The 19,969-nt window shown below is 40.5% G+C and overlaps 2 protein-coding genes and 1 long non-coding RNA gene across 55 annotated transcripts in view; 2 read left to right on the forward strand and 1 right to left on the reverse strand.

The window, feature by feature from the left end:
- Positions 1-312: 312 nt before the first annotated feature.
- Positions 313-2,890, forward strand: LOC127009979 (uncharacterized). 4 transcript variants are annotated; one of them, XR_007762684.1, is made up of 4 exons: positions 313-1,955; positions 1,997-2,119; positions 2,243-2,447; positions 2,489-2,890. It is a non-coding gene; the product is annotated as an uncharacterized LOC127009979 (long non-coding RNA). The 4 variants fall into 4 exon arrangements; XR_007762685.1 differs by having other exon boundaries at positions 314-1,955; positions 2,243-2,365; positions 2,448-2,890; XR_007762683.1 differs by having other exon boundaries at positions 314-1,955; positions 2,243-2,365; positions 2,530-2,890.
- The window catches only part of LOC127009976 (C-1-tetrahydrofolate synthase, cytoplasmic-like), an 81,856-nt gene continuing 64,648 nt past the window's right edge, over positions 2,762-19,969 (reverse strand). For 23 of the 50 annotated variants that reach the window (XM_050883643.1, XM_050883637.1, XM_050883620.1 and 20 more), the window contains 2 exons: positions 3,806-4,389; positions 2,762-3,659 (listed from right to left, as the gene is read on the reverse strand). The gene's annotated coding sequence lies outside the window, so the exon portion shown is untranslated. Of the gene's footprint in view, positions 3,660-3,805; positions 4,736-5,002; positions 5,943-19,969 lie in introns of all 50 variants that reach the window. The other 27 variants (XM_050883607.1, XM_050883650.1, XM_050883649.1 and 24 more) reach the window with 17 other exon arrangements.
- On the forward strand, positions 12,709-14,296 carry LOC127010216 (E3 ubiquitin-protein ligase TRIM32-like). The gene has a single exon (XM_050884094.1). The coding sequence runs from the start codon at positions 13,091-13,093 to the stop codon at positions 14,294-14,296; it is 1,206 nt and encodes a 401-aa protein (XP_050740051.1). The 5' UTR covers positions 12,709-13,090.

Raw genomic sequence — 19,969 nt, forward strand, 5'->3', positions numbered from 1 at the left:
AAGAAAACAAAATATGGTGCAGGTGTGGGACAGGTGTGCATAATTAAGAACCATTGAAGAAACTAAATAAGGTGTGTAATTTAAGTGCAGGTGTGGAAACTGGTGTCATAAAAAAAAAAGCAGGTGTGGAAACTGGTGTGTAATGAAAAGAAAAAATAAATAAAATAAAAATGCAGGTGTGGAAACAGTAAAAACAGGTATGAAAAAAAATAATAATAATAATAAAAAAAAATGCAAGAGTGGAAACAGGTGTGTACTACCCCCCTCACCCCCCCCCAAAAAAAAAAATAATAATAATGATAATAAAAAAAAAAAAAAAAAAAATTACACACACCACACACACACAAAAACAAAATTCAGGACACTACCACCAATGCCTAACAATCACCAAGAACATTACGGCCAAGATAAAGAAATATGGCTTTTACTAGGCTTAATTGGTCCCTTAAGAGAAAGCATGACCATTCTCTCATTTCTGTGTGGTTAATTATGGTACTTGTTTTATATAATGGAAGTTTAATTAATCTTATGGTATCTCCTTTTTTCTTTTTTTTCTTTTTTTTTTTTCACTCCAAAATATTAATAAGAAAACTCAGCATTGCACTTAAACGAACGATCATCCCTCGACAAACTATCTACTATTACTATTATCTATTATTATTCTATTGTTTTCACTCTCTTATCTAAGGCAGTTCATCCCCCAAACTATTCACTATTACTTTATATAACTATCATCTCCATTTACTATCAGTCACTCCATCAACCCAAGTGTATTTACCATCACTACTGTTATTTGTTATTACTTGCTATCAATTAAAGGCACTCAATTAACCAAAAAATATATCAATACTTTTATCATTTATCGCCATTCATTAACTATCTATGGCAAGCCAATGACTAAAACTATCTATCATCACTCCTATTATTTGACTAATCTAACATACTCTTTTACTATCAAAGGTACTCAGTAAACAAAAGCTGTATCATTAGTTTTATCATTTATCAACACTATCATCTCTATTCATTAACTATCTATGGCAACCCACTGACTAAAACTATTTATCATCACTCCTATTATTTGACTAATCTAACATCCTCTTTTACTATCAAAGGCACTCAGTAAACAAAAGCTGTATCATTAGTTTTATCATTTATCAACACTATCATCTCCATTCATTAACTATCTATGGTATTCCACTGACAAACTATTTATTATCACTCCTATATTATTTGACTAATCTAACATCCTCTTTTACTATCAAAGGCACTCAGTAAACAAAAGCTGTATCATTAGTTTTATCATTTATCAACACTATCATCTCCATTCATTAACTATCTATGGCAACCCACTGACCAAAACTATTTATTATCACTCCTATTATTTGACTAATCTAACATCCTCTTTTACTATCAAAGGCACTCAGTAAACAAAAGCTATATCATTAGTTTTATCATTTATCCACACTATCATCTCTATTCATTAACTATCTATGGTATTCCACTGACAAACTATTTATCATCACTCCTATTATTTGTCTAATCTAACATCCTCTTTTACTATCAAAGGTACTCAGTAAACAAAAGCTATATCATTAGTTTTATCATTTATCAACACTATAATCTATATTCATTAACTATCTATGGTATTCCACTGACAAACTATTTATTATCACTCCTATATTATCTGACTAATCTAACATCCTCTTTTACTATCAAAGGCACTCAGTAAACAAAAGCTATATCATTAGTTTTATCATTTATCAACACTATCATCTCTATTCATTAACTATCTAATCTAAGGCAACCCATTGAGGAAAATCATCTGCAATTACTACTGGCATTTCTTACTATTCTTTTGTCTTCATTCTGTATTACCTAAGGCACCATTAACGCAACCCATCTGTCATTACGTACGGATTAACAGGTTTAGAAAAGGATTAAGAGCCTTAGAAGAGGTTTAGGAGGAGGACAAAGAGGATTTAGAGCTTTAGAAGAGGTTTAGGAGGAGGACAAAGAGGATTAAGAGCTTTAGAAGAGGTTTAGGAGGAGGACAAAGAGGATTAAGAGCTTTAGAAGAGGTTTAGGAGGAGGACAAAGAGGATTAAGAGCTTTAGAAGAGGTTTAGGAGGAGGACAAAGAGGATTAAGAGCTTTAGAAGAGGGTTAGGAGGATGAAAAAGATGATTAAGAGCTTTATAAGAGGCTTAGGAGGAGGACAAAGAGGATTAAGAGCTTTAGAAGAGGTTTAGGAGGAGGACAAAGAGGATTAAGAGCTTTAGAAGAGGTTTAGGAGGAGGACAAAGAGGATTAAGAGCTTTAGAAGAGGTTTAGGAGGAGGACAAAGAGGATTAAGAGCTTTAGAAGAGGTTTAGGAGGAGGACAAAGAGGATTAAGAGCTTTAGAAGAGGCTTAGGAGGAGGACAAAGAGGATTAAGAGCTTTAGAAGAGGTTTAGGAGGAGGACAAAGAGGATTAAGAGCTTTAGAAGAGGCTTAGGAGGAGGACAAAGAGGATTAAGAGCTTTAGAAGAGGTTTAGGAGGAGGACAAAGAGGATTAAGAGCTTTAGAAGAGGTTTAGGAGGAGGACAAAGAGGATTAAGTCTTGGAACTCCCTAACCTCTCACAAACACTTCAAATATTCTAACTACGCATGTTACTAGTGCTACCAAAATTTGAACTTTCTTATCCTCTTGATCTGAATGCTGTCATGGTAAAAGTATAGCCAGTTCCTCTCTTCCTCCCTCTTTGTTCAACTTTCCCTTCTCTTCTGTGCAAGCTGATATCTTCCTCCCTTTTTGTGAGACCCGATTTCTCTTCCTCCGTTCTCTTCTTCCCTTCTGTCAACGTGATCTTCTCTTTCTCCCTTCTGTCCTTTCCTTCTGTTAACCTGATCTTCTCTTTTTCCCTTCTGTCAACCTGATTTCTCTTCCTCCCTTCTGTCAATCTGATCTTCTCTTTCTCCCTTCTTTCAACATGATTTCTCTGTCTCCCTTCTCTTCTTCCCTTCTGTACAACCTGACTTTCTCTTCTTCCATTTCTGTGAGTGAGGGAAAGAAGCCCAACACCATCAGAGGGAGAGAAAATTATTATGTTATGTCAGCAAGACTGGTATGAGGATAGGATATAAGAATCTGCTATGAAGTACAAGTCCTTTGCTTAATAGATAAAATAACAGGATGGATGGAAGATGGAATGGCTAATGTATCAACAACTTGCAACCTTCCCAACCTTGATATATAAGCAGGGAAACAAATTAATGGATGCGATATCACTTTCTGCTTGATATGGACGGGACATCATATTTTGCTTGACAGATAAAACTACGATGGATGGAAGATGGAAAGACTCTATATATCAACAACCTGTGAAGTTCCTCAATTTGACATATAAGAAGAGAAACAAATTAATGGATGTGATATCACTTTCTGCTTGATATGGACGGGACATTATATTTTGCTTGACAGATAAAACTACGATGGATGGAAGATGGAAAGACTCTATATATCAACAACCTGTGACCTTCCTCAACTTGACATATAAGAAGAGAAACAAATTAAAGGACGCGATATCACTTTCTGCTTGATATGGACGGGACATTATATTTTGCTTGACAGATAAAACTAAATGGTTGGAAGATGGAAAGACGCTATATATCAACAACCTGTGAACTTCCCAACCTTGATATACAAGAGAAACAAATTAATGGACACGATATCACTTTCTGCTTGATATGGACGGGACATTATATTTTGCTTGACAGATAAAACTAGACGGATGGAAGATGAAGAGACTCTATATATCAACAACCTGTGACCTTCCCAACCTTGATATATAAGAGAAACAAATTAATGGATGTGATATCACTTTCTGCTTGATATGGACGGGACATCATATTTTGCTTGACAGATAAAACTAAATGGTTGGAAGATGGAGAGACTCTATATATCAACAACCTGTGAACTTCCCGAACCTTGTAAATTTGCAGGACAAATTAATGGACTGAATATTACCCTCTGTTTGATATGGACGGGACATTATATTTTGCTTGACAGATAAAACTACGATGGATGGAAGATGGAATGACTCTATATATCAACAACCTGTGGCCTTCCCAACCTTGATATATAAGAAGAAAAACAAATTAATGGATGCAATATCACTTCCTGCTTGATATGGACAGGACATTATATTTTGCTTGAGAGATTAAACTACGATGGATGGAAGATGGAATGACTCTATATATCAACAACCTGTGAACTTGATATATAAACAGGGAAAGAAATTAATGGACGCAATATCACTTCCTGCTTGATATGGACAGGACATTATATTTTGCTTGAGAGATTAAACTACGATGGATGGAAGATGGAAAGACTCTATATATCAACAACCTGTGAACTTGATATATAAACAGGGAAAGAAATTAATGGACGCGATATCACTTTCTGCTTGATATGGACGGGACATAATATTTTGCTTGACATGTAAAACTATGATGGATGTAGGATGGCAATGACTATATATATCAACAACCTGTGACCTTCCTGAACTTGATATATAAGCAGAGAACATATTAATGGACTGGATATCACTTTGTATGTACTTGCTAGAAAAAATAACAAGATGGATGGAATATAAGAATCACTAAATATATCAACAAACCGTGACTTGAGCTTCTCTTACCGAACTTGATATATAAGCAGAGAACACAACAGACTGGGTATCACCTTTTAAGTACTGATAGATAAAATAACAGGATGGATGAAATATAACAGAATCACTAAAATATCAACAAACTATGACTTGGCCTTCCCTTTCTGAACTTGATATATAAGCACAGAACAAAATAACAGACTGCATATCACTTTTTACATACGTACTTGATAGTAAAAATAACAAGATGGATGGAATATAAGAATCACTAAATATATCAACAAACTGTGACTTGAGCTTCTCTTACCGAACTTGATATATAAGCAGAGAACACAACAGACTGGATATCACCTTTTAAGTACTTGATAGATAAAATAACAGGATGGATGGAATATAACAGAATCACTAAAATATCAACAAACTATGACTTGGCCTTCCCTTTCTGAACTCGATATATAAGCACAGAACAAAATAACAGACTGCATATCACTTTTTACATACGTACTTGATAGTAAAAATAACAAGATGGATGGAATATAACAATCATTAAACATATCAACAAACTGTGACTTGACCTTCCCTCTCTGGGCTCGATATATAAGCAGAGAAATATTAATGGGGTGTGAGATTAGTCGTGGAAATGTTTAAGAATGCAAACCTAAATCTGACTAATTAAACATACAGATAACAATATTAATGATAAGCTTTTCATATTAAATCTATATAGCTACTTAAGTATATAAAAACTAGCGATGGCATTTTTGTATTGAATCTCTATGTTGTTATCGATACTGGAAGAGATTAGGAGAGAAATAGATAGATATTGCAAGAATGGAAGAAAGTGGATAAGAGATATATTGAAAGGGATTAGGGAAGAGAAATATTGGAAGAGAGAAAGGAAGGAGAGAAAGGAAGAGATTGGAATGAAAAAGAAGAGAGATATTGGAAGAGAAAGGAAGAGGAAAATATTGGAAGAAAGAGAGAGGAGAAAGGAAGAGAAATACAGGAAGGAGAGAGAAAAAGGAGAGAGAAAGGGAGAGAGATTGGAAGAGACAGGAAGAGAGATATTTTGGAAGAGTGCAAGAAAGCCAAGGAAGAGAAAGTAAGAGAACATATTGGAAGAAAGAGAGGAAGGAGGAAGAAAGAGGAGAGAGAAAGGAAGACACAATGGAAGGAGTACATAAAAAACAACAGCAGCAATAATAACAACAACAACAGCATCACTTTGAGCAAGAAACATAACAATGACACAAAAAAGGACTTACATGCTTTCTTTAATCTTGAGTTCCACCTTTACCTTATTTTCCCTCTTTTTTTTTTTTTTTTCTGTCATTAGGAAAGTTAAATGAAAAGATAACGAAGGGATGTCTGTCTGTCCCTAAAACAAGATTATTAATAGAGAGAAAAGGAAAAGGAGGATGAAACAAAATTGGATTACTGAAAAGAGGAAAGGAGGAGGAAAAGAGAGAAAAAGGAGGATGTGGAAAGTATAACAAGGAAAAATGATAATGATGAGGAAACAAAAAAATGTGAGTTAGAAAGTAAAATAAAATATGTAAAAAAAAAAAACTCTGAGGAATTAGAAAAAAAGGATGAAAAAGATTACTGAAAAGAGGAAAGGAGGAAAAGAAAAAAAAGGAGGTGGAGGAAAGTATAACAAGAGAAAATTGAAAAAAGATGATGGAGTAAAATAAAGTGAAAAAAATATTGAGGAATTAGAAAAAAAAGGAAAAAGATTATTGAAAAGAGGAAAGGAGGAAAAAATAAAAAAGGACGAGGAGGAAAGTATAACAAGAGAAAATAGAAAAAAAGATGAAAGAAATTAAAATAAAATATGTAAAAAAAATAGAGGAATTAGAAAAAAAAATGAAAAGATTACTGAAAAGAGGAAAGCAGGAAAAGAAAAAAAAGGAGTTGGAAAGTAACACAAACAAAAACAAGAAAAAATACTGAGAAAATAGAAAAAATACAAAATCAACTTCAAACAAAACAAAACAAAACAAATAAAGGAATAAAGCAGCAAATCTCTTCAGTAGCATCCTGGCATCCCTTCTCTCTCTCCCTCTCCCTCTCTCTTCCTCCACATCATTTTCTTCCCCTTCGATATCAACAGCGGAGGTGGTGGTGGTGGTGGTGCTCAGAACAGTCCCATGACCTCCTCCGTCTCCAGATCAAGGTCAATGTCGTATATGCAAGGTCGTGTCGGCAACCCGGGCATGGTGGTCATCTGAAGGAGAGGGAGAGAGGGGTAAGTGAGCAGGAGGGAGGGAGAGAGAGAGAGAGGGAGGGATGGAGGGAATGAGGTGGGGGTAGGGAGAGAGGGAGGGGGGTTGATGGAGAGAGAAAAGGGGTTGACGGAGAGAGAGAGAGAGAGGGAGAGAAAGGGAGTTAATGGAGAGAGAGAGAGGGAGAGAAAGGGAGTTAATGGAGAGAGAGGGAGAGAAAGGGAGTTAATGGAGAGAGAGAGAGGGAGAGAAAGGGAGTTAATGGAGAGAGAGAGAGGGAGTTAATGGAGAGAGAGAGAGGGAGAGAAAGGGAGTTAATGGAGAGAGAGAGGGAGAGACAGAGGGTTGAGTGAGAGGAAGGGAGAGGGTTAAGAAAGAGGAAGGGAGAAGGGTGAGTGAGAGGGAGAGGGAGGGAGAGGGAGAGGGAGAGAAAGGGAGAGATCAGAAGAGAGATTGGAAGAGAAATTGGTAGTGAGAGAGAGAGAGAGAGAGAGAGAGAGAGAGAGAGAGAGAGAGAGAGAGAGAGAGAGAGAGAGAGAGAGAGAGAGAGAGAGAGAGAGAGAGAGAGAGAGAGAGAGAGAGAGAGAGAGAGAGAGAGAGAGAGAGAGAGAGAGAGAGAGAGAGAGAGAGAGAGAGAGAGAGAGAGAGAGGAGTGAAAATGAGAAAAACAAACAACAAAAAACTTATTCATCCTGACTAGCAAACTAAAAATCTAAGCTCTTGAATAATGTAAAAAAAAAGTCCTCTAATAAAACCTTCCTACTCTTCCTGGCCTTACCTACACCCCCTCCTCCTCCTCCTCCTCCTCCTCCTAATGTGGTTTAGTAACAGAACATGCAGGTAAGGTAAGCAAGTGCAAATTAGGCGAAAAATAAATTAAGTAGCAGATGCAATTAACTCAGGTGTGCGCGCATGCTAACAGGTGTGCATGTGTGAGTATGTGCGTAAGTGTTTGTGTATGTGTGTGTAAGTGTATAGGTGTTTGTGTGTGTGTGTGTGTGTGTGAGTGTGTGTGTATAGGTGTGTGTGTGTATGCCAAGGAATGAATAGCTATCATGCATACACAGACTTGCTGGCATTCACAAACACACATTTTTTTATGATAGAGGAAACAGTTCAAGGCCAAAAAAACATAACAAAACACAACAAAGCCCACTAGACGCTGCTCCAATAGAAGAATAGAGAACAGGTGGACAGAAGAGAGATCAATATCAGACAGACACAGACAAGGTAAACAGAATAGACACTCTTCTACTTGCCATGCCCCGACTAATGACTTCCAAACTTTACGAGTGTGCGATATTGATGTACGTAATAGGCAGTGTGTGATATTGATGTACGTAATAGGCAGAGTGTGTGATGTTGATGTACGTAATAGGCAGTGTGTGATACTGATGTACGTAACAGGCAGAGTGTGTGATATTGATGTACGTAATAGGCAGAGTGTGTGATATTGATGTACGTAATAGGCAGAGTGTGTGATATTGATGTACGTAATAGGCCGAGTCCGTACTTTGAATTTCGATACGCTTTTTGATGTTTTGCGATGGAATATTGCGGTGTTGGGTGATTTTGTGGAACTGTAGGCTGTGTTGAGTGTTCTACGATATATTACAGGCTGGATTATTGGTGTCCGATAGGTGCAGATTCGTCTGGTATATTTCTATGCAAAGTGAGTTTATTAGAACGTAACCTGATAATTGTAAGTCGAGGGGCGTCTGTACAAAAAATAAATGAAATGGAAAACAAAATGAAAAATGAATAAATAAATAAAAAAGTAAAGGAGTAAAGGAGTAAAGGGTAAAGAGTAAGAAAAAGTAAGAAGTTTATTAGAATGTAACCTAGTAACTGCAAGTCGAGGAGCGTCCATAAAAAAAAAATAATAATAATAAATAAATAAATAAATAAATAAATTAAATAAATAAATAAAATAAAAAATAAATAAAGAAATAAAATAATAGAATAAAAAATAAAAATGAATAAGTAAATACAAAATAAAAAAAATAAAAAAAGGATTGTTTATGTATGTATGTAGTATTTAGAGAACCAACACACACCTTCACATGCACAAACACACACACACACACACACACAGACCAAGATGCATTAACACAAGCAAACACATACTTACCTTGTATAATCATGTGCATATGGTGGGTGTGAGCATTACGCACACACACACGCACATGAGGCAAGAGTGCATGTGCTTGGGTCGAGAGCGAGCGAGTGACCCGAGAACAACAACAACAACAATTATAGTGCCAACATGCGACCTTATTTATCATCTTTTTACCCTTCGAGACTAAAATAACGACCTTAGAATGCTTGAAAACACAACTTGCTCAAAATTATAGTCGTCCCTCAAATAGTACGGTTTTGGTTTTATGTGGATTTTATACGATGATTTTTTAGGATTTTCAAATTTCCCAATAAGCAGGAAATTTAAAAATCCTAAAAGATCTTCCATGACCATCCGTATAAAACCGAAACTGAACTATTGGAAACCGTACTATTTGAGGGGCAACTGTATACAAATGGCAGGTTGACACTTTTTACTAAATAAGCTTCATATCTCCTCTATTTTATCTTTTAACCTTCCTCTGTCACCACTATCATAGCTATCATTGTCACTCACTAAATTCATCACTGCCGTCACTCCTTGCTTATCTATTAGCTTCTCACGGGTCACCTTTTACGCTATACGCCTCATATTTCCTCTCTATTCTATCTTTTAACCTTCCTCCATCATCACTCTTATAACTCATCTCTATCAATACTCATCGCTGCCGTCACTCTCGTCCACTCAGCTTCTAACAGGTCACTCCTTTTACGCTATACGCCTCATGTCTCTTCTATTTTATCTTTTAACCTTCCTCTGTCAATACTATTATGACTCATCACTATCACTAAACTCATCATCGTCATCACTCCTCGTTCACTCAGCTTCTAACAGGTCACTCCTTGTACGCTATACGCCTCATATCTCTTCTATTTTATCTTTTAACCTTCCTCTGTCAACACACTTATAACTCATCTCTATCACTAAACTCATCATCGTCATCACTCCTCGTCCACTCAGCTTCTCACAGGTCACTCCTTGTACGCTATACGCCTCATATCTCTTCTATTTTATCTTTTAACCTTCCTCTGTTGACACTATTATAATGATCCACTGTCACTAAACTCATCACTGTCCTCACTCGTCCACTCATCTGTGTCACCATTTAGCTTCTCACACTCAACTTTGCCTTCCTAATGAGATGCCTTAGCTATGGTTGGCAAGAACTGCGACAATTACCGTGTATGATTTTGGAATAACGGAACTTTTTTTTATTAATGTTTTTTAAGGTCAAGTTCTGGAAGCAAGTTTCTATATACATCATAGTTTCTGAAGGGGTTTAAATATACAGGTTATCCCCTCCTTACAATCATCATTATTTAATTATGTTTACTCTCTTCACATTTTTTTTTTTTTTTTTATGATTTTTTGGGTCAAGTTCTGGAGGCAAGTTTCTATATACGTTGTAATTTCCAAGGGGTTTAAATATACAGGTTTTCCCCTCCTTACAATCATCATTATTTAATTATGTTTGCTCTCTTTACATTATTTTTTATGATTTTTAGGGTCAAGTTCTGGAGGTAAGTTTCTATATACGTCGTAATTTCTGACGGGTTTAAATATATGCACAGGTTTTCCCCTCTTTACAATCGTCATTATTTAATTAAGTTTGCTCTCTACAAATTTTTTTTAATGATTTTTATGGTCGATTTCTGGAGGGAAGTTTCTATAAAAGTCGTAATTTCTGACGGGTTTAAATATATGTACAGGTTTTCCCTTCTTTACAATCGTCATTATTTACCGTAATTTTTTTTTTACAACAGTAAAAAAAAAAAAAAAAAAAAAAAGCTGCTACTCACTGCTCCCACAACAGACAAAAGTAAAGAGTGGAAAAAAGGGAGGTCAATTTCGTAGAGGGTGGCCAAAAGGGAGGTCAATTTCGTAGAGTGGCCAAAAGGGAGGTCAATTTCGTAGAGGGTGGCCAAAAGGGAGGTCAATTTCGTAGAGTGGCCAAAAGGGAGGTCAATTTCGTAGAGGGTGGCCAAAAGGGAGGTCAATTTCGGGTGTAGTTTGCTCTCTTTACAATCCATCTGGCTCACCTTTTTCGACGGGTTCAGTTTTAATTCATGCCATTTCACGTATGCATTTCCTGGGGGAAGTGTGGCGGTGACGGTTTCATATTTGCTTCTCACTATCAGGTGTTTTTCAGGCTGAAGGTCACTTATGATAAGATTCCAGGAAGGCGCCCCTATCAGCTACGAGTGCAATTGCTGAGTGATTTTCCGAGAACGTAACACAATCACAAGTGGGGGGTGAGAGATGACGTCAAACAAACATATCATGGGAGGGTGTGTGTGAGTGTGTGTGTGTGGGGGGGCTGTTTTTTACATGGGAGGATGTGTATGTGTGTGTGTATAGAGGAGGAGGAGGGTGCTGATTTTTTTACATGGGAGGAAGGGTGTGTGTGTGGAGGGGGAGGAGGGGGCTGGTTTTTACATGGGAGGAAGGGTGTGTGTGTGTGGAGGGAGGGGAGGGGCTGATTATTACATGGGAGGAAGGGGTGTGTGTGGAGGGGGGAGGAGGGGCTGATTTTACATGGGAGGAAGGATATGTGTGTGTGGAGGGGAGGAAGGGGCTGTTTTACATGGGAGGAAGGGTGTGTGTGGAGGGGAGGAGGGGGCTGATTTTTACATGGGAGGAAGGGTGTGTGTGTGTGTGGAGGGGAGGAGGAGGGGCTGATTTTTACATGGGAGGAAGGTGTGTGTGTGTGTGGAGGGGAGGGAGGGGCTGATTTACATGGGAGGAAGGGTGTGTGTGGTGGGGGAGGAGGAGGCTGAATTTTACATGGGAGGGTGTGTATGTATTGAGGGGGGAGTTGAGGGGGCTGTTTTTTACATGGGAGGAAGGGTGTGTGTGTGTGGAGGGGGGGGAGGAGGGGCTGATTTTACATGGGAGGAAGGGTGTGTGTGTGTGGAGGGGTAGGAGGAGGGGCTGATTTTACATGGGAGGAAGGGTGTGTGTGTGGAGGGGGAGGAGGAAAGGGCTGATTTTTACATGGGAGGAAGGGTGTGTGTGTGTGGAGGGGGTAGGAGGAGGGGCTGATTTTACATGAAAGGAAGGGTGTGTGTTCTGTGTGTGGGGGGGCTGATTTTTACATGGGAGGAAGGGTGTGTGTGTTTCGTGTGTGTGGGGGGGCTGATTTTTACATGGGAGGAAGGGTGTGTGTGTGTGTTTCGTGTGTGTGGGGGGGCTGATTTTTACATGGGAGGAAGGGTGTGTGTGTGTGGAGGGAGAGGAGGAGGGGGCTGATTTTTACATGGGAGGAAGGGTGTGTGTGTTTCATGTGTGTGGGGGCTGTTTTTTACATGGGAGGAAGGGTGTGAGTGTGGGGGCTGTTTTTTACATGGGAGGAAGGGTGTGCTGTGGTGGGGTGCTGATTTTTACATGAGCATATACGGCATGACTGCAAAGAGGGGCCGAGTGAGGGTGTGAGGGGAGAGGTGAGGCAGTGTCAACAGCAGGCAGGTGGTAACAAACAAGCTGTGTTGCGAGAAGGTGACTAAACAGCTCGGAGGTAAAGTATTGTGGAAGACTTGAGAAATACCAATGGATGTGTGTGTGTGTAAGTCCACTGAGAAACTGTGTGTGTGTGTGTGTGTGTGTGTGTGTGAAAAGACATATATGAAAAAGCACATATATTTACCTAATTTATGTACAGATAGAATATACATACATTCCTTAGCCAGTCTGTCACTCAGTCAGTTAATAAGCCAGTCACCATCAGACATTTAGACAGACAGCTAGTGAGTGAGTGTGTTAGCCAGCCATTCAGTCAGCCAGTTATTCCATCAGCCAGTCAGTCAATCAGCCAGTCAGTCAATCAGCCAGCCAGTCAATCAGCCAGCCAGTCACCAAGGGTATAGTGATTATCTCCTTGGAAACTATCAGTGCACTGATAGTCTACTTGGAGACTATAAATACACTGATAGCGGTGAGGAGCACAAAGTCACTCCCACTCCCAGGCAGAGCCGTGCCGCCCTAAAGAAGAGTGTCCGCCCACCACGCCCGTGACCACCTCACGGAACACTGCCACGGCGAGGAGAGTGTGTCAGACCATCACAGCCCCTCAACACCACCACCAGGAAGGACAGCGGGATGACAGAACAGAGGCAGGTGAAGAAGAGCAAGAACACTGCTGGCAGCGCTGCGGAGTGTCCAGTGTGCATGACAGGCTATGATGGCACCGTGCAGCGGCCGCGCATCCTGCTCTGCGGCCACACTGTCTGCACGCTGTGCATAGATCAGCTGAAGGTGCTGGGCTGTTTTGCCTGCCCAGAGTGCTGCGTCAGCCACGCCGTGCCCGAGGTAGGGCAGTTCCCTGTCAACCATGCTTTTGAGACCCTTATAAGACAGATGAAAGACGCTGAGGTGGCAGCAGCAGCAGCAGCCTTGCCGCCACCCAGTGCCGGGGAAGGGAAAGGAGCAGCAGGGGCAGCTGGGAAGAAGAAGGGGGCGCATCTCTTCAAAAAAATGAAATCCATTCTGGAGGAACAGGAGGCCACAGTTGTGGCCGCCATCACCGCCTGCCGAGAGGCTCAGTCGCAGCTGGGCCAGTACCAGACGACCCTGGCAGGCTGGCGCAAGCGGCAGCAGCAGCTGGAGGACAGGCTCCTGGGACTGGTGGACCAGAGCAGGAATGCCAGGGAGCTCCTGCAGCAGGAAGAGTCCGTGGCGGCCAAGGAGGAGGAGCTGAAGAAGGGGGAGCAGGGGATGCAGGGCATGCTGGAGATGCTGAACACCCCTACAACACAGCAAGAAGTAGAAGAGGCGGTGGCTAAAGTGCTTCATTGTACTGACGAGGCACAGCAGGCGGTGGAGAAGTTCCGAGAATGTTTTCCCAATGACAGCATCATCAGGGAGGTGAGAGAGACATCTAGTGCAGCCCTGGAGGCTGTTCAGGCTGTCCAGGCAGTCCTGGAAACACTCCCTTACATTACTACAGAGGAGCCCAGGCCCCAGTCAGACCCAGACTCCACCATCATGGACAGACTGCACTTCATCTGGACAGAGAGCTTGATGGCCAAGGACCTTCGCAGTCTGACACAGCTCGCCAGGCGCCTGCTGGAGGCTGGCCGGGTGTTTGCTGTCCACCAGGCGGAAGGTCAGCGCCGACACGCAAGAATAAGCCTTGAAGCTGGCCAGCTGTGCCTCCACGCCCTGAAGGACCTTCCCCCGCCACGGGGCGCAGCAATCCTGCAGATGAGCGAGGTTGTGCCGCCCTCCCCCCCCTGCACGGTGTTCCTGGACCTGTCCTGGCCGGGCAGTGAGACGCAGCGGGTCAAAATCCGTCTGAGCCCCTGACACCGGCAAAGCCGACAGTTCTTACTGTTGTGCACAGGGCAGCGGCCCCTCCTACGTCAACACCAGGCTGTACCAGGTAACGAGGAAGGGGGACACGGGAGAGAATGTGAAGGGCGGACACTACATGAGTAATGATGGTCATTGGACGTCCGCCATGCTGCCAGGCCTTGATAAGGTTCATGACGGGTACCCGGGGCCAAACCGCGCTGGGGATGTGTTTGGGTTGGACCGAACGGCTAAAAGTCAGCGTGGTCTGTTTGGCATCTTCACCAAGGACCGGGATAGTACTGTAGATAGTCCACATTCTCTCTTTGGTAAGGTGGAGGATGGACTGGAAGTGGTGGCCAAGGCAGCCTACCACACAGACATTGAAGAGGTGACTGTGGTGGACTGTGGCGTAGTGTTGAAGGTATTGGCCAACACCACTACCACCGTGGAGTCGGAGTCAGTCAATGGAGTCAGAATAGTTTATTTGTAAAAAAAAATATATATATATATATATATATATATATATATATATATATATATATATATATATATATATATATATATATATATATATATATATATATATAATTTAAATAATTATTTTAAATTAAATTTTTATATTTTTATATAAATAGAAATAATTAAATGCATGTAAACCTCAATATTTTCTGCATTAGTTTAAAACATAAGTTGGAGTATTCTTGTATCATATTGCATCACCATAAGTAACCTGGCTAGCTGTTTGAGCCAGTCCTAAGACTGACCATCCACAGCCAGCTAGCCACTGGCCAGCACCACACCACAACTCTGTCTAGTATGTTATCAGTCTAACCAGATCATGTCATGTTTTAGACACATCCTCACTGAAATTGCACAAAGAAAAATGCAGCAGCTTCAAATGAAAGTATCAGAAAAGGCTGTGGTTGATCCATGTGTGTATGTGAAGGGATTCTTTGAAAAATAGGGCATATGTTTCAAATATTTCCTTTACTGCCACTTCCTATAGTTGGTGTTTTTGTCCCTTTTAATAGCTTTTCTTTAGTTCACTTAAGTGTTTGGAGGGGCCCAAGACTACCCACATGCTGTCCTCATGATTGCCCGTCAACCGGACTCCAGTGAAACTCTCTAAAGAGGATCAAGTGAAGTTCAGGAGGGGGGGTGGAATAGTCAAGCAAGATGGCAGCAATATAAAACAGTTGTCTGCACCACCAATTGGCTGGGACCAACCAAAAGAGTAAAGATGGGGGCATATGGTGTAGCTGAGCGTGGCCGCAGTGCTCTTCTCCGTTACAGTGGCCCTTGAGCCATTGGTGGGAAGAGACCATCACCCCGGGACACAGGGTCAGCATGACATCCAGGTTACCACAGTTTGCCTTTCCTGGGTTTCCCCAGTACCTATTTATCGAACAGTGCAAAAGGAAAGATGAAGTGCTGGGTGAGCTCCACGCTGACTGCCCAGGTTGGGATTCGAACCCAGAACCGCGGATTCGTAGTTAGGCACGCACCTCTAGGCCATGGAAGCATAAAAAAATATCTACGAGGTGAGAAACTTGCTATTTGAGGACAGACTTAAGCATCTAATGCAGCCAATGTCAACAAGATGAGAGCAATTACAACAAGCAAATGAACTGAAGTTGTAAACCCATGGTTGCCCTGCACACATTCTAAATGTTTTGGCTCATGATTTGGAAATTGGTAACATAGAAGAACATGTGGTTCACGTTGAAAATACTTTTGAAACCATCACTCTGCCTCAGCAATATGCCGTCTAAAAGGTGGTCAACATATTATTCTGCCCCAGAACACTAGACGGACCATGTGTAGCTGACTGAAGGTATATCTATATCAGCTCAGGAAAATTTGTGAAGTTGACATGGAAAATATTGATATCAAAGTTAAAGAGTGGTTTCTTTGTTTGATTTTCTATTCTACAATGTTGCCCTGGGATAAGATCAAGATTTAAATCAGAGAAATAAAAAAATAAAAAAATATAAATCTTGATTTAAATCAAACAACCCTGGTGGAGTCGGCTACTTTTGGCCAAAGTCGGAGTCGGAGTCGGCAAAAATACCCCCGACTCTGACTCCTTAAGGGTCTCCTCCTGCGCATACGGTATGTCCAATAGCTTTGAAATTCTAGTATGTTGTTTGTTGATGTAAAGAAATGATATTCTGCGAATTTCATCAAAATCGGCTGAAGTTTAAGAGAGACTCAAATTAGGCGTGTTTTTCATTTTTTTGTTTCACAGGCTTTATTTTTCAGTTAATCGGTTTGCAAAAAATACCATAGAAACTTTGTTTACCTATCTACATTTTGTTGGAAGTGAATTTTTGATTTTTTGTTTTGTCTTCGAAGAAAAAAAATTACAATTTTTTGTCACTTATTATTTTCTCCACTCTGTGTCCCGTTTTCTTTTGACATTTTTGAAAATCCATTTCCAACAAAAAATCGCCCTTTAGTTGTAGTTTAAAATGATACCTAACAAAAGTCATTCAGACGTTTTACCGATTTTGTGAAATTATTTGAAGGTTAAAAAGATACTTTTCGAGATATCGGCTCCTAAAGATTTTTTTTACATTTCTCTCTGTCTTGCCATTTGTATTTATCTGATTGGTATGAAATTATCTCATATGACTGTATATACCTTGTTGACTTACCTCAGAATGATAAGGCATCTGGTCCCCCTTTCTAAGAAAGTATTACTCACTCGCAGGTGAGGGTGTCAGAAGGCGCCACCTTCCTCATTGTGGCCAGGTAGCGCGAGTGCCGCGGGAGTGCCTTGCTTCTACACTACTCTCTTGCTTGTTTTCTGAGGTTTGGCCGCTCCATAAGCCCTCTTGATGTTGGTGACTTTTTCTGGTTGCCTTGCGCTTGTACATCATTTGTCAGGACGTTTTTTTGGCTGGAGAGGAGAGAAAAGTACGACATACTTTTCCCGTCTGTCTCTCGCTTGGCACTGGCGCGGTGGCACCTCTCTTCCTCCCCTGCCTCTCCGCGCGAAGAAGAGAGGATGACAGATGACAAAATTTACGAAGAAATAAAATATTCTAATGCAATTTTTACGTATATACGAATGATACCGCATATGTTGACAAGAGCGTCTTATGACGCGCATGTCCGACTATTACTCTAAAGCCCCCCCAAGGGGGAGGGGTTTTAATTTTACGAAAACAAACCTCACCACATGGTAATTTAGGGTTTCCCGGCCACGCTGAGAGAAAAATATGTACTCGTCCGATTTTAAATATATTCGTCAAAAAATACCCCATAGGCGTGCTCCTTAACGTAATCATTTATCATGTAATGTAGGTGTGAAGTTTTTTTTCTTTTACATCACCTAGATGTTGTCTATATCGAGTACACGTAATTTGGATGTAAATACATGTAAGAAAAAGGACCTCAAGAGAGTCTTCCGGCACTACAGGCAGTCGGCCGGAGTCGGAGTCGCAACTTTAAAATTTTCTGGAGTCGCAGTCGGAAAATTTGAACTCCGACTCTACACCCTTGAACACCACAGCAAGATAATGGAGGTGACTGTGGTGGTTTTCATAACATTGTTTATTTCTTGTAACACCCGGGGTGATATTTTGTGCACTACATAAATACTTGATATAATGTCTTGATTTCTCGCTGCATTCTTGTAACATCCGGGGTGATATTTTGCATTATGTTTCGCGTGCTGCATAAAGACAATGTAATGCGTTAACTTAATTTTTTGGGGCATCCTTGTAGTAGCCAGTGCAATATTTTGTGCATTATGTAAATATACCCGATAAAAAAAGTCTTGTCCTATCCTTCCTCAGTAAAACATGAACTACACCTTTTCCAGCAACTCAAGATCAGCCCATGGAGACCACCTTGTATGGGCCATGGCGTCTATGTGGTCTGAATATCTATGTAAATCTCTCACTCACTCTCTTGCTCTCTCTCTCTCACACCCTTACCGTGCCAACAAGAGGGAAGAGGAAGCCGGCCCCCACCGACGCTCTCACATCCCGCACAGGCAAGGTGAAGCCCGTAGGTGCGCCCTTCCTGCTGGGGTCAGCCGTAAGGGACAGGTGAGTCTTGGCCATGCAGATTGGAAGGTTGTTGAAGCCCTATCGCGGGAAAACGGAGAGTTGAGATCATTATAAAAGGTGTTGGATTGTATGTATAGAGGGTTGAGGGATTTGGGAAGGGTGTCTGGGGGGGTGAGGTCAAATTAAAGGGTGTTGGATTGTATGTATAGAGGGTTGAGGGATTTGGGAAGGGTGTCTGGGGGGGTGAGGTCAAATTAAAGGGTGTTGGATTGTATGTATAGAGGGTTGAGGGATTTGGGAAGGGTGTCTGGGGGGTGAGGTCAAATTAAAGGGTGTTGGATTGTATGTATAGTGGGTTGAGTGATTTGGGAAGGGTGTCTGGGGGGGTGAGGTCAAATTAAAGGGTGTTGGGTTGTGTTAAGAGAGAGAGAGAGAGAGAGAGAGAGAGAGAGAGAGAGAGAGAGAGAGAGAGAGAATAATTGATACTACTAGCTCTTACTACAACTATTACTACTACAGTTACTCCTCCTCCTCCTACCACCACTACTACTACTACTACTACTACTACTAATCACAATCTCAAGTCTCGCCAAGGTAAAGTTTAAAGTTGATATGCAAAGCGATGAGAATATTTATTTCCTGTTTACATTTGACACCAATGAACAACGAACGACAGAACCGATAAACAAAACAGTAATAAACAGGAGTAAACAATAACAACAACAGCAACAACACTTCCTCTTGCACATGACGCTACACTCCCCGAAACACACCTGTCCGGAAGAGTTTTGCAGGTGTGGGAGCGGGCGTGTCATAAAGAGCCATTGAAGAAAGTAAATATAAGGTCTAGAAAACAAAATAAGGTGTGTAATTTAAGTGCAGGTGTGGAATCGGGCATGTACTAATAATAAAAAAATAAGGTGTGTAATTCATGTGCAGGTGTGGAAACGGGTGTGTGATAGAGAACAAAAATCAAATAAGAGGTCTAGAAAAACAAAATAAGGTGTGTAATTCAAAAGCAGGTGTGGAAACAGGTGTGTAATAAGAACAATAAAGGACAGTAAAAAAAATAATACAAGATATGAAGAAAACAAAATATGGTGCAGGTGTGGGACAGGTGTGCATAATTAAGAACCATTGAAGAAACTAAATAAGGTGTGTAATTTAAGTGCAGGTGTGGAAACTGGTGTCATAAAAAAAAAAAGCAGGTGTGGAAACTGGTGTGCAATGAAAAGAAAAAATAAATAAAATAAAAATGCAGGTGTGGAAACAGTAAAAACAGGTATGAAAAAAAAAATAAAAAAAAAAAAAAAAAAATGCAAGAGTGGAAACAGGGGTGTACTACCCCCCCCCCCCCCCCCAAAAAAAAAAAAAAAATAATAATAATGATAAAAAAAAAATTACACACCACACACACACAAAGACAAAATTCAGGACACTACCACCAATGCCTAACAATCACCAAGAACATTACGGCCAAGATAAAGAAATATGGCTTTTACTAGGCTTAATTGGTCCCTTAAGAGAAAGCATGACCATTCTCTCATTTCTGTGTGGTTAATTATGGTACTTGTTTTATATAATGGAAGTTTAATTAATCTTATGGTATCTCCTTTTTTCTTTTTTTTCTTTTTTTTTTTTCACTCCAAAATATTAATAAGAAAAC

Source organism: Eriocheir sinensis, chromosome 42, assembly GCF_024679095.1.
Source record: "Eriocheir sinensis breed Jianghai 21 chromosome 42, ASM2467909v1, whole genome shotgun sequence".
Classification (NCBI taxonomy): Eukaryota; Metazoa; Arthropoda; class Malacostraca; order Decapoda; family Varunidae; genus Eriocheir; species Eriocheir sinensis.